Source organism: Talpa occidentalis, unplaced genomic scaffold (genome assembly GCF_014898055.3).
Source record: "Talpa occidentalis isolate TD23 unplaced genomic scaffold, MPIMG_talOcc4v2.1 talOcc4.6, whole genome shotgun sequence".
NCBI lineage: Eukaryota > Metazoa > Chordata > Mammalia > Eulipotyphla > Talpidae > Talpa > Talpa occidentalis.
In genome coordinates, this window is record NW_023604972.1 from 102,031,078 (window position 1) to 102,046,567 (window position 15,490).

A 15,490-nucleotide genomic window follows, 5' to 3' on the forward strand; every position below is an offset into this window, starting at 1 on the left:
AAACCAAAACATTTCACTGAATGAATTGGGGTAAAGTGTGTATGTTACACTTGGAAAAAAGATATTGTGCATTTGTGTACACTTTTAATCTTAAATTTTCCCAAAATGACTGTGTACCCTTAAGAGGGGAATGCATTAGTATATACATTAAATGTGTTAGGATTTGAACTGACAACTCTTTTAATGAGATAGGTGAAATTTGGTAAAAGTAATTCACTAAATGTGAGATCATATCTGTTATTGATGAACTAGGACTTGGAGATTTTTGTATTCTCTTCTACCCTTTAAAAGTAGCAGAATTATTACTTAAGGAGTTACTTAAGGTGTTACTTAAGTTTAATTGTGGGGGAAAGAAGTTTTTCCTTTCGGATACATTTCTAGGCTTTCTTTGATCTGAAAAGGGATGTCACTTATACCCATTTTGCCTTGTTGCTTAAAAATTTACTGTTCTGATATTCAGTTATGGTAATCTGTCAATTTAAAACCCACCTTGACTACTGATAAGAGTTACTCTTATCATGTAATATTCTAATCCCCAGTTTTCTAATACCGCCTTATTTATAATCTTAATAACCAACTGTCAGTCTTCCTAAACTAGGTAAGGCAAAAATGTCAGGTAAATAGATTTAGTATTTGAAAGAAGGACTAACAGGTTTAGAGCCATTGTCTAGCTTCAGGAATTAAAGTGATAAAAAACTTTTCTTTGGTGGGAATAGGATCAAAAAAATAACTTCCCTAGCAGAAGCATGTCAGTAGACAAGTAAACTACCTCTATTATTAAAGCATAAAGGCATTGGTTATAATTGGTTTCCACAGAAACTGAAATATTTTCTTGAATCTTGATGGTTTAGCTTGAAATCTCTTTATTGACGTGACACTCATTATTTACAGAAAGTCGCCCTCTCAGTATTGCAAGTGGCAAGCCCAGCTGGTTTCTTATCTTTGTAGTGGAGTTCATGCACATTCCTTCTCTGGCCCAGTACTGTAGAACAAGTTCAGAGTGTGTTCCTGGCTCTAGAAGTTTATTTTACAGCATCTCTGTCCCCATCCTAGCACTTTGGTTATTGTCCCATTGCCCAAGCTTTATAATATTATTTTGGTTTTGATTTCATGTAGGCAGTAATAATTGGGAGTGCCATAGAAATCTGTTTCAAACATCATTTCAGAAAAAAAGGGTTTTAGTGTTGAGGGTCTTTTAAAGGATTAAAATGCTTAAGAAGACTATGGGAGCTAAGAGAACCATTAAATTAATGCTAAGCAATTACGTACTCATTTTATTTTATTCTTTATGACTTTGCAAGAGGGTATGATTTTACCATCCAAGAAAATGGACTTCAGATCGATCAACCTCCTGAAATAGGAAATATCTCCATTGTCAGAATCATAATAATGAAAAATGATAATGCAGAGGGCATTATCGAATTTGACCCAAGGTATACTGCCTTTGAAGGTAGGTTCACTAACCTTACAGATTTACCAGCACAGTCACACACACAAACACACACATGTCATTCACACCTTTATGTGTGTGTACGTACATATGTTTATTTAAAAATTATATTTTGAGTACTTTGGTGCAGTCTTGAACCTTGGATGTATATAGCAAAACTGAATAGTTAGGAATGAAGCAATATAGCAAATTATATTGAATTTTAGGATTATTGAAATGTTTATTTTAGGTACTTTAATGAATATCATTCCAATTTCTGTAATACTTAAATTCTTTATGACTAGAATCAATGAATATTTACTTTCTAATGAATCTAATGAATCATCTTTGTAATGCCTGTTTTATTGGTTTGTGCAGTTTGTATCAGGACTCCTAATCATGTTTTCTGAAAAAGTTTTAATAGCAGCTGCTGAGTATTACCATTTCTCCCCTTCTGCAGAAGTAGAATGTAGAATATTTGACTACATTCCTCCTAGGTAGAAAGAAGTGGCTACTTTTTTGACTTTATTGCAAGGCACTTTGAATTTATCTTTAAAAATAATGATGTTACCTTCTTGTAATTAATTCATCAGCTTTATTGCCTCTATGAAAATTCTTTTGTTATATAGCCATATTTAAAATTCATCAAAAACATCCATAGGAATTTATATTGACTTTATGAGTAAAGTCATAGAAGACATCACTATTTGGTGGAGTTCAGTCCACAGGCACTAAAAGTCATGCAACAATTTTACACCAAAAAAAAAAGGGGGACATGGAATTTTTTTTAACTGTTTGAGTAACTATCTTTTGTGGGGATTTTGGGCATGGTTTCTTGTAAGTTTGGTATTATTTACCTATAGCTAATCTGCACTCTATTAAATGATATTTTAAAAACTGACAGATTTAGAATAAATTTTGTAGAGAATTTGAAATTTAAAATCAAAAATAGAGGGTACATATTTAGATTCACAAGTTGATTTCATAAAAAATAAAAATACAGAATTGTATCTGTTTAGGCTTTAAAAACATAAGCTATAAATAACAAACATTCTTATTTGTTACTTATGTCACAGCTAATTGTGTAGAAGAATGGTTTCCTTTGACCACACATGTTTTAAGTAATTTTCATGTGCATTTAGCATTGTCTTGGAAATCAGGGGTCATTTATTTGTAGAACACAGAAAAATAATTTCAGTGCTAATGATTAAATAGACCTTTTAAATTTTAACTTATACTGCTTACTGTAACTTTCAACTTATGATAAACTATGATCCTCCTAAAAAAGTGTCATGAAATTTTCACTAGTCATTTTTATTTTTTTATTCCACTTTTTTAATTTTTAATTTTTTAGATTTATTTATTTATACAAGAACTGGGGTACAGCCAGATGTGCGGGAGGGTGAGAGGATTCACCAGAGACAGAGTGGGGAACAGAACCGGCAGACGGACCGAAGACACTGCTGAGGGTAGCAGTGGGCAAGGCAGGAAGGTCTGCCGCGCCATGTGGATTTCTCCCCGGCCTGCCGGAACCCACACTGCAGAGGCTGCAGACAGCTTCACAGCGCTGCACTCAACCCTCTGTGCCACTGGGGAGGCCCACTAGTCATTTTTTAAAAGTGATAAATGAACTCTGGAAAAATGGAGTGTTTGCGTTGTGCAATATTTGCCTGGTTTAATTTGACTGACTCTTACAAGTTAGTTGCTTTGTCTTGTGTACCAGTTAATTTCCAAATTCCTGTTACAGTGGAGGAAGATGCTGGGATGATAATGATTCCAGTGGTTAGGCTGGTTGGAACTTACGGCCGTGTGACAGCTGATTTCATTTCTCAGAGCTCGTCGGCAGCTCCTGGCGGCATTGATTTCATACTGCATGGTAGTGCAGTCACCTTTCAGCATGGGCAGAACTTAAGTTTTATAAATATCTCCATCATTGATGACTATGAAAGGTAATTTATTGTAACCAGAAATATGGGCACATGTAAAACGTGAAAATTGTGTTCCAGTCCTTAGCTACATTTTGCAATGATAATGTTTTTAGATTACAGGCATACCTCGGAGAGACTGCTGGTTTTATTCATGACACTGCAATAATGAGAATGTCACAATAAAGTTAGCCACACAATTTTTGGGGTTTCCCTGTGCATATAAAGGTTAAGTGTACGCTATGAAGTCATGGAACAATGGAGCTAGGATCTGAAATTTGAGTCTTTAGGTGATCTCATCGTGCAGATGTCAAAGTATAATTACACAAATCTAAATGGTATAGCCTATTTCACACCTAGGCTGTTTGGTATTGCCTATTGGTACCATTGTTGTAACTGAGGTCTGTCATTGACCAAAATGACCAGTGCATGACTGTACAATCATCTAATAGGTGTGCAGCAACACCCAGTCTAAATAAACAGTGCACGTACCTTCATTAAATGTGGCACAGAAACAGGAAGTGAGCACATGCTGTTAGAAACACAAACGACTTGTCAATACAAGGTTGCCAAAAACCTTCAATTTTCAAACAAAACAAAAAACCCAAAGTACCTGTGCAGAAAAAAAAAATTGAGCACAATAAAAGTCTGTGTTAAGAAATAAGTGGGAAACTTTTGGAATATTTGGTGCTGGAAAGATGATAGAAAAATGGATGGCAAGATACACTATTAATCGTTGTCACTTTTTTTCAAACAGGAGGGAATAATTTTCTTCCTTTAGATTTGAAAAGTCTCATCAGAATGTGGAAATATCCTGCATTGCACTTCCTTAATGCATTAAGCAATTAAAAAGAGGGGGAAAGCCTATCATAGTTATATAATATTGAAGTTGATCATTTATGCTTTTAGCTCAGCACCCTCTTCTTAACCACTTGCTGTGTAATACTGTGCCTTGAATATGTATGACCAATTTGGAAAATGACTAGTTATTTGGATTTTAGAAGCACGTTAATATGTTTAGACTCACAGAATTGCTTCTTCTTGCTTTGCAGTGAATTTGCAGAGCCCATTGAAATTCTGCTGGTAGGAGCTACTGGTGGAGCAGTCCTTGGGCGCCACCTAGTGAGCAGAATCACAATTGCCAAGAGTGACTCTCCCTATGGTGGTGTAAGATTTCTCAATCAGAGCAAAATTTCTCTTGCTAATCCCAATTCCACAATGATTTTATTCTTGGTGTTGGAGCGGACTGGAGAACTCGTTGGAGAGGTTCAGGTAGAGTTATCCAGTCTCATGGTTTTAAACATAATTTTTGATACATTTAGTATGGTGTTGGATTTTCTTCTCCAAATGAATTTATTCACAATTAGTAGTATTAACTAATTACCCTAGTAGGTATCAAGTCACTTCCAAGTTCTCTAAAGTGCATAAAAGTGTATGAGGCATGTAACTGTCTTCAGAGAACCCTTGAGGGCAAATTAGGAATATTGAATAGAGGATTTGGTAAATTACGTTAATTCCAAAAGTAATTTTTAAGTGCTTTTCATATGTTAGACCCTGTTTTGGGCACTAAGCCACACTGATAGACCTTGTCTCTGCTTTCATAGGGAGTCTCAAAAAATAGGATACGGTAACACTAGGTATTCTGCGAAAGTGTAAAATCGGGAGACATTTGTATCGGTTACTCTGGCATGTAAGGGTGTGATGTTGAACTGAAAGCTGGGTGATGAGAAAGAGGTAGTCTGGTTACACAACTGTTAGTGGGGTGAACTTTTGGATAGAGGGAAGAGCCAGTGCAGTTTGGCTAGTCTGGCATGTTTGAAGCACAGAGAGGTCCATAGGTGGGGACTGGATGGGAGGGGATACTGGCACAAACAGCATCAGAGGAGCCCATAGGTGTCTCATCACAGAGAACCGCCTAAGCCAGGGGAAAGATTATTCTAAGTGCAAATAGGATGCCAGTAGAGAGTTTTAAGCAGGGGAGTGATAACAATGTCACCCGATTGTTATTTCAAGTAGCTTCCTTATGATAGCCAAGAGGAAAATGGATTGTCATGAGCCCTAAAGAGCATCAGGAAGGGCACTAAGGAGCTGGCTGTCACCCTCTGTTGTCAGGACAAAGCTCAGAGTGACTGAGGATGGAGATGAAAAAAAATAAATAGACTTTGAGCATGTTTGAAGGAAAAATGAATTCTGTAGTGAGACTGGTGGAGAAGAAGAACCAAAATAACTGCTCGAGCTTTAACTTGAGCAACTGATTGAATTGTAGTGCTGTTTACTGAGATCCAGAAACTTGGCGGGGGCGGGGGGAACCAAGAGTTCTGTTTTGGCCATGCTCATGCAAGGTAGCCACTGGCCATCCCAGTGGAAGGGTCAGGTAGGCTGAATGGGTGATTGGGAGGTCAGGGCTGCAGACAGACTTGGAGGTTGCTGGCACAGATGAAGACGTTCAAAACAAGGGGCTCTAAAAATGCAGGTGGAGGTGTGCAGGACTCGGACTCGAGTCCAAGCTCCCAGAATTTAGGAAATTGAGGGAGAGAAAGATAGAGAAGTAGAGAACAAGGAAAAGTAGAAAGGTGCATGGATTGTGTAAGTTCTTGTAAACCAAGAACGACAGGATGCAGTGTTTCAAGAGAGACGAAGTGGTCACCGGTGTACACTGCTGGTGAAAGATCAAGTAAGCAGCAGACAAGTACCCAACTTTCTCCCTGGATATGAAGTATATGGAATTGTAAATTACAGAAATTTTAAAAGATGCATTTATTATAAAATCTTGTTTTTTATGACAACCTATGGAAATTTCTGTTTTATATTAGGCACTTAAGACTGAGCTTTTCACATTGTTGCACTCATAGGTTTTAAAACCTGGTATTTCTCAAAAAATATATTTTTCTTATGCTCTGGTGATGACAAATGACAAATTAGATTTTTTTCATGTTAGATATTGATATCCTTGAAAATTGATACTCTACAGGTGTATACTTGTAAACATATATTTTTAAAAACATGAGTTTAAAAAACAGAATTTTACTGGAGATTTCCTAGAGTAATTTGTGTGTGTGTGTATTTCTCTAGTACTTGCATCCTATAAAATCTGCTTAAAAATGATCATCTCTATTAATATATATATAAATATAATCCCCTGTAGGTGAACTGGGTGATAGTAGGACCTAATTCTCAGGAAGACTTATCACCCCAGAACAGAGACATTGCAGACCCCGTGAGTGGGTCCTTCTATTTTGGAGAGGGAGAAGGTGGATTGAGAACCATAATTCTGACCATCTATCCTCATGAAGAAATTGAAGTTGAAGAGACTTTCATTATTAAACTTAAACTTGTGAAAGGAGAAGCTAAATTAGACTCCAGAGCTAAAGATATTACCTTAACAGTAAGTGTGACTTTATTATCCCCAAAATTTATCAGAAAATCCATTTATACTTGCTGAAACCCTACAAGCTCATGTTGAATTGAAAGTTATAAAATCAAGTGAAGTCATAATAATTTTAACAGGTCAAATTTCCTAAGAGTTATATTAGTTTATTACAAAGCCTTATTATCAACAATTTGTTTAAAAAAAGGTTTTGATGTACTGATAAATACTTTATATTCTGAGAAAATCAGGTGTTTTGGGAATATTTGGCACTTTAGAGAAGAAGTATTTGTTAGATCATGTTAAACTGTGCATATATTTGCTATCAAAGTACATAAAAATTACTAGTCACAAGTCAGGTTGTTTGAAAGAAGAAAAGTACTTGTTCAGTTACTATAATAATATGGTGGATCAGATTGATATTCACTGTTTTTAATGTAAACCATCTAGTCCACTAGGAGTAGAAAATATTGCTTTCTGGGTGGGGGATAATGACGTGGAGTGGAGAGGGAGAGAGAGACTGAGATTAAGAGGAGTTTTGGCTCACATCTTACGTGGTCATGGTGGCTGAGAAGTCCACAATGTGTACATCAGATTGGCAGGCAGGAAAGTCAGGTTTGAGTTGAAGTTGAGGTCCTTGTGAGCATGTCAACAGTTGGAAATTCAACTTAGATTTCTAAGTTTTAGTCTTGAGGCAGAATTCCTTCTTTTCCAGGATAACTATGTTTTTGTTTCAAAGACCTTCAGCTGATTGGATACATTTCATTCACATTACCCAGGATAATCTCCTTTACTTAAAATCTACTGATTTTAAATATTAGTCACATTTACAAAATACCTTCACAGCAATATCAAGACTAGTGTTTGACTAACTGGGCACTGTAGCCTATACAGGTTGACACATTGACACAAAATTAGCCATCACAGTACCTCTTGTTTCTTTCCATATCTTATTATAATCAGTAGAAAAATGTTAGCTAGCTCTAACTGGTTAAGTGAAGCAAAGCACAAGGCAAATGAAGCTGAATTCAGACATTGAAGTATTATTCATTCAGGATTCTATAAATTGTAGTTTTCTGGATACTTACTGCCATTATCCTTGGGGAATAATAACCTACTTGTTTTATAGCAATCAGAGTAATAAAGATCTTAAATTCAGGTAGCTAGGTAGATTGTATTCAAGTATGACTTTGATGTTTCTATCATTTCCTTATTTGTGTATTAATGTTAGAATTTATAATTTAATCCAGAATCGTTGTATTATTACTCTGCTCTCTGATTCTATTTTTAGATAGAAAAGTTTGGTGATCCAAATGGAGTGGTTCAGTTTGCTGCTGAGTCTTCATCTGGGAAGACCTATTCAGAGCCATCATCTCTAGAAGGGCCCCTGATCATTCCTTTCTTTGTCGAAAGAGTCGGGGGCATTTTTGGAGAGATTATGGTATTATTTTTCACTTGATTTTTAAGTAAAGGAATTAGTTACCTAACATATATGGTTGAGAAGAAGAAAGCAACTCTGTGTTCTGGTTAATGAAAGGTTTTTGATAAACTGAAGTACACGAGTTTTCAAGAAGTTAAAAAGATTCATTTAAGTACTTTCAGACTCTTTAGCTGATGTGAATCTCTAACTTTCTTTCTAAATTCAGTTATTGGATGACAAAGATCTTCATAATCATGAGTGTGACAGGACTATTTTTTATTTTCTTCTTTGTTATAACATGAAGTTTTTCCTTCATCTCAATTTTTAAAATTGGGTTATTTTTATTAAGATAACATGGGTTTATTACACTCTATGATTTAGGAATGTAGAATCACACCTCTCCACATGTATGTTATCACCCACAGAGTACCCATAGTCCTCCTCCACAGTGTCAATGATTTTGTAAATTGCTTAATATATTCTTTAGGGTTTTATGTTTAATATAATTTTTTTTTATATTTAGCACCTATTTTTAAGAAGTTGCTTTTCTGTGCATATTGATATAGAAGTTTGGGGAGTGCTTTTGTAAATCATTGGGGTATTTGTCTAACATCAATGTTACTTGTTTGCTAGCAAAACATATTTTGAGACATTTTGCTGCATTTACTTTTCCTGTACAGGCTGTTAAATGGTGGTTCCTTGGGTGAAACTTTATGGTTTGAAGGTCAAAATTCTTGGAAAATAATTTTTATAGTGTATTATTCTATGGAAAAAAACTTAATTGTTAAAATCTTATAGATTTAAAAATCTTTTAGATCCTTATTTAAAACAAGTACAAATTCCAATGTAAATCATCAGGTTATCTACTCGTTATTTACCTCCAAATGGTGCCTGTTTCACTGTGGAATGTGTATGTGGAACTGGCATTTTAAAGGTTACTTGCTACTCTTTAAATGATGCTATTATTTCAGAAGCAAGTGAAATGAGATTCTGTAATCTTGTCATTCAAATTGCATATGACAACCTGAAAGTGTTACTTTAGTTAACTGTTTGGCTTTGAATATAATGATGCACAGTTTAAAAAAAATTATATGTAGAGGAAACCTAATTTGTGGAGGATTTTGATTCCGTGTACTGAATTGTATATGTTTGTTGGATTTTGTTTTGTTTTAGGTTTACTGGGAATTAACTAGTGAGTTTGATATTACTGGAGATTTTCTTTCTACAAAAGGATTTTTCACCATTGCTGATGGAGAGAGTGAGGCCAACTTTGATGTTCATTTGCTACCAGATGATATACCCGAGATAGAGGAAGAATATGTAATCCAGCTTGTTTCTGTAGAGGGAGGGGCAGAACTAGATCCGGAAAAATCCATCATTCAATTCTCTGTTTTTGCAAATGATGACCCGCATGGAGTGTTTGCTCTGTATTCAGATCATCAATCAATACTTATTGGACAGAACCTTAGTAGATCCATCCAAATTAATGTAACCCGCCTTGCTGGAACATTTGGAGATGTGGCTATTGGATTTCAAATATCTTCTGATCAAGAAGAGCAGCCAATTGTTACTGAAAGTGCAGAGAGGCAGCTGGTGATCAAAGATGGTGCCAGATATAAAGTGGACATTGTGTCAGTCAAAAATGAGGTTTGTAGCATTTCTTTACCTTCCTGATCATTCCAGTCAAACTCCTTCCAGGGAGCCCTTGCTTATCTCATGATATGGTTAAAATCTTATGTGTGTATGTGTGTTTGTGTGTGTGTGTATCTGTATATGTATTTAAATATGTCCATGAAAGATACTGTAGAAATACAAATTACCTGATTATACATTTTCAAAATCTAAGTGAATTAGTATATTCCTACTTGGAGATATTTTTGCATGAATAACAACAGGCACTTATTTAGCACTTAAGAACTTTTGAGAATTGTCCAAATGCTATATATACACACTTAAACACCCCTTTCCCGCATCCCCCCCCACCCAAGTATGTGTTAAAGGGAGGAATTTTTTAGGTTTCTAAAAAGGGCAGTGCAATGAGAGACTGATTATATGCTCCCTGAAATTTGGAGGGTCTCTCTGAATATAGAGACTGACACCTGCTTTTCTCCTGGAAAATCTAGTATCTAGGGCATTGACTGATGTTATGTGATTTTAATGCAGCAGACTATTCTGGCAACATTTAGGATGAGAGTGATAAGATTGTGTGGTTTTCTTGAGGGTCAGGTAGGTATCCCAGCAACATTTAGTCTAAACCACGAAAAGTGATTTCAGTGACTGTTTTTCTTAATACTCCCATGGGCGGTACATAAATGGTATCATTCTGTATGCAAAATAGGAAAGTTAATTTATTTCATTCACTCACTGCCTGCATTATGGCACTGAGGCTTAGTTAGCTCAGGTTTAGGAAAAGCTGTATCACAGAGGGTGACCAGATTGGAGCCATGGATTGTGATGATGGATTGTGAAACTAGGAGAGAATCAAAAAGGTCATCAGAAGATTGCATCTTCTGTGTGCAGGAATGGTGAAGAATAGCACTTTGAAGTTTTTGAGGAACAACCATGTAGATTTCCTAAAAGGCCAAGCTTCGAGTGCGTGCCTTTATGGAGGGATGGCGGTCAGCCATTGTTAGCCAAGAAAGGACCAGAGCAGTGAGGCAAGATTTTTGTCATTCAGTCTTGAAACAGCTCCCCTCCCTGGACTTCCCTAAAAGAGCCCGAAGACTGATGCAAAGCTCCGTGGGAGTGCGGTGGCCCCTTTCATAGTATAGATGCTGAGCTGTGGAATAAGCAGAAACTGGGATAAGAGGGAACGCTTTAACTGGATGTGAAATAGAAGTTTTGATGGATGCAGGGTAGGCCTTTAGCTACCTGAAAGTGACAGAATTCAGGGTCTTCCCATTGCATTGTCAAAGTTGTGGAAAGAAACACCACAATAGCAGTAACAGGTGAAAAATAAAGCAGTTTCTTATTTGATTATCTTAGTTTCATATTCACGCTTATGTTCAATAGAAAATAGACTGTCGTTCAGTATATTATACTTATTTATGCTTATTAGGCAACTTCTGATCTTTTGTGCACCTGGATCTTTATTTTTATGGCTTAATTTAGGGGGGGAATGTAGGAGTTTTTTCCCCAAGATTTATTTATTTATGCATATAAGAACTGCCCTACTGGCCAGAGGTGGGGGGAGGGGGATGACAGGATTCACCAGAGACAGTGGGGAACAGAACAGGCAGATTGACCAAAGTACACTGCTGAAGGGAGCAGCAGGCAAGACAGGAGAGGTCTGCTGTGCCATGTGGGTTGCTCCCTGACTGGCTGGGTATCGAAGTCGTGCTGCAGAGGCTGCAGATGGCTTCACAGTGCTTTGCTTAACCCCTTGTGCCACCAGGGAGGCCTGGGAAATGTAGGTTTCTTAGTGAGACTTGGATGAGACATGGGTTCCCTAGTTGTTCTACATCCCTGTAGTTGTAGTGCTTTGGGAAGTGGCTATGTGCCATGGCCCTGCTTCATCAATTTCTAACTCCACCTTCATAGGCCATATGCATGCAGCTGTGCGTGAGGAGGACCCAGGTTCATCTTGGCTGATGGGGACTCCCTGGTGTGCCCCCATCCCTTGCTAGACAACTGTACCTGGCTTTGCCTTCCCAAGGATTGGAGCTCTGTCCTGTCCCTCTGGAAGATTGCAAATTGTAAGGGGAGCATCTGGGGCGAGTATAAAAAGGGAGATGCCAACACCTGCAAGCTTGACCCCTTCACTGCAGCCATGACTGTCACCAGGAATGGCGAAGAATAGCACTTTGAAGTTTTTGAGGAACAACCATGTAGATTTCCTAAAAGGCCAAGCTTTGAGTGCGTGCCTTTATGGAGGGATGGCGGTCAGCCATTGTTAGCCAAGAAAGGACCAGAGCAGTGAGGCAAGATTTTTGTCATTCAGTTTTTTGTCTGCAGCCATGACTGTCACCAGAGGCATTGAGGAGCTGTTTGCCCAATTGCCGCTTGTGCTGGCCTGAGGCTGTGAGAAAAGAGCAGCTCTTTGACTTCCCCTTCTCCGGCATTTACTATCCAAACTCCACATCCCATTGACCCTGAATCAGGTTATTGTGGTTTTGGGGGTACGTGTTGGAAAGATAGTCCCTCACCCATTCCTTGAACCCATAGAGGTAATTTTTGGGGTTCTTTACACTTCTGCTCCTCAGCTGAGCTCCTGAACTGAGAGTGACCAGCCTGTCTTCTGCTACCACCGTCCAGAACCCTGTGCCTTCAGACTGCTCAGGGCAAGCCTCTTTTCAGACCTTAGGAGCCATCTCTCCTCTTTACCTGACATTAGACACAAGCACCCATGATCCCAAGACACAGCAAACATGACCAACCCCCCTCCTTATTGATAGCCTGAAGGTCGCTGCTTGCTAATTTTTCCACTAAAAAATTAGGTGTTATGAGTTTTTTCTTCAGGCTTTGGCTGAGAAAATGGACTAAGCTGAAGGATTTCACCAGCAACAGTCAACTCTAGAATTCAGGATGTTTTGCCTGTTGTTTTCTCATCTATCTGCCAGGAAATGTATACTTTGGTTTTTGGCTAACTCCACAGGGTGAACTAGAAAGAAGTGGAAATGATTGTTTTTTGATTAATAGCAGAAACTTTTTTCAAACCCAAATATATAAAGTCTGCATGTATTCTTAAAAGCACTAAACTAAGTCAAGAACTGAACTGTTCATACAATTAAAAGTTCTTTAAGGGAAAAAAAAAAGCACTGTGATTTGTTTCCTTCATGCTTGAACTGTGATTCATGTCCATGTGAATGTCATTTTGAAAAAAAATGATTGATTGGATGAATGAAACATCTGTTACCCTCATGTTGCACATTTGAAGCCTCTGGTCAGATTTTGCATAAGAGGTTGTGTGTGATATATATGAAGTACATTATATTTCAAAGCAGAATTGAATCCACAGAAATGGTTGTTTTTACATTCAATAAAGATGTACAGATTTTTTTAGTTATATTCTATGTTATGGGATAAGTGGGGCTTTTCTATGTTCAATAATGATGTTTCCATGGGAAAATGTTTTCAAAGTGCAAAACTTTTAGAGTACCACCCATTTTTAAATTCATTATTTCCCCTATTTAGTGGGATTTGAAAACTTGATCAGTAAAAAATCTGATACATGCTCTTAGTAATTTTTCTTTTTCCAAAATATTCAAATAAGTATACTTATCATTTATTTAGAGAAAATATCATTAGAGTTATTCATTATTAATAAAGAGGAATGGAGTTGCCAGTTCTAGGAGACATTCTTCCCAGGGACCTCTTTCCATTCCTGTGACACATGATCACATCACTAATATGACCTTTAATTCTCATTCTTGAGACCATTTGGACACACAAAATGAATTGGCAAATTTGAGTTTTGCATACTCTGCAGCTTGTTGGTTTGTCTCATCAACAATTTCATCTGTTGATAAAATTGATACAAAAGGAATCTGAATGTGCTAATGACCATGTCAATGTCAATCTTTTTCTCTGAAAATTATTTTTCACTACTAAAAAATCTTGATGCTGTTTGTTTATAGGTCTTCCTGTCACTGGGCTCTAATTTCACCTTGCAACTGGTGGCTGTGATGCTGGTTGGTGGACGGTTCTATGGCATGCCAAGGATTCTGCAGGGAGCAAAATCTGCGGTTTTGCCAATCCCGGAGAAAGCTGCCAACTCTCAGGTAATAACCCAGGTGTGGTACCAGTGGAAACCACTAGAGGGCAGCTCTTACAGACAAGACTAAGATTCGTGAGAATTTCTTAGGACTCACTATTTCCTTAAATCTAAGTCATCTATGAATATCAAAGTTGATAATATATGAAAACAGTTTGTCAGTTTTTGACACTAGATAAGTAGGTTTCCTTTTAGGGGAAGCTTGTATCTTCTAAAATTTAATGAAAGTTATAAATTTTTAAAATAACAGTCACCCAAAGTCAAAATTTCTAGACTTTTTCTTAATATTGAATATTTAACATCAAAGTATTTTATGCTAAATGACTAAATCAGAATGAAGCATCAGTTAATATTTCAGACTTTATTTGTTAACACTGTGAATATTGTCTTAATTTTGGGAGCTCTATTTATTGTGGCAAGTCTGTGCTGAGAAATGTTAGTGGAGAGATTCTATGACATAGTTACACCTATGTATGAGAGTCTTCTACCTGAGTTCATTCTTGGGGAGATCATTCCTAGTCACTTCATAAATTAACATGAGAACAAAAACAACTTGAGGTCTTTATTTTCTATTTAGATTGATTCCATCAATATAGGAATAAGAACTGTTCCCTCTGCCTATGAAAACTTGTGTGTTTTTTTAATTGTATTATTCCTTACTGAGGTGGCATTGGTTTACACCACTGCATATGACTGCATGCGAGTATAGATTCATACCTCATCAGATAGGTTACCACACCACAATCAGAGTCCTCCCAAACAGTCCACTAGGCCCCCTCCCCTTCTGTTAGCTTCACTTCTACTGTCAGATTTCTAGGATTTGTTCTGATAAACTTTTGTCTATTTCCTTTGTGTAGTTTTTAAACTATTGAGTTATCATTGCCTCCTGATCCTTTAGTTGGGAGTTCTTTCAGCTTGACTAAGGCAGCCTGGCCCAAGAAACTGATGCAGAATCTGGATGGGCAGATCTGGCAACAGCTTGTGTAATGGGTCCTGGCTATAAAGGAGATGCTCTTCATGAAATGACTCTCGCCTGGGCAGCTTCTTCACAGGGAGTGCATTTGCTTTGTCCTCTAAAGTTGATCTACCACTGTTCCTGAGAGGAATAGTTTTTTTTTCCTTTACCTCTCCACTTAGCCATTGCCAAGAGCTTTGACAAATCTGAGATCATGCTTGCTACATGGCTAGAGGCTATTTCAAAGTGTCTTAGCCAACAACTGCCTCTCCCAGTCTCCTCCTCCCCCTCTCCTTCACACACTCACACCCCAGTCTTGCCTTTTGGGGTGACTCATTGTCATGACAGTGTGCATGGACAAGAGATGGGAAATATTTTACTACTCCAAAAGTATGGTCTGTATTTAAAGGAATTTTATTTTACAAGAATATGTGAGCAAAAATGAGACAACGAAACTTCAGAGTATTACTTCATTCTATACTGTTGAACAGAAGCCTTGCTGTAGCAGGGACTCTGGGCTGTTGTCAAAATGAAGTGATTTGTTCCCCTTTGTGGCTCCAGGAACCCTGGGAACACCATTTTGCTATTCTCCATTTCAGTCTGAAATGAGGAGAATGAGTCTTAAGACATTACCTTGACCATATGGTACCCCAGTTTTATAAATGATGGGACCTAATGAGG

At 37.4% G+C, this 15,490-nt stretch overlaps 1 protein-coding gene across 4 annotated transcripts in view; it reads left to right on the forward strand.

The window, feature by feature from the left end:
* Positions 1-15,490, forward strand: part of ADGRV1 (adhesion G protein-coupled receptor V1) — a 317,136-nt gene that overhangs the window by 169,559 nt on the left and 132,087 nt on the right. For all 4 annotated transcript variants that reach the window (XM_054688237.1, XM_037529850.1, XM_054688238.1 and 1 more), the window contains 7 exons: positions 1,302-1,450; positions 3,177-3,378; positions 4,407-4,626; positions 6,500-6,739; positions 8,013-8,162; positions 9,315-9,788; positions 13,718-13,861. In XM_054688237.1, the coding sequence (XP_054544212.1) occupies positions 1,302-1,450; positions 3,177-3,378; positions 4,407-4,626; positions 6,500-6,739; positions 8,013-8,162; positions 9,315-9,788; positions 13,718-13,861 (1,579 nt within the window). The remainder of the gene's footprint in view (positions 1-1,301; positions 1,451-3,176; positions 3,379-4,406; positions 4,627-6,499; positions 6,740-8,012; positions 8,163-9,314; positions 9,789-13,717; positions 13,862-15,490) is intronic.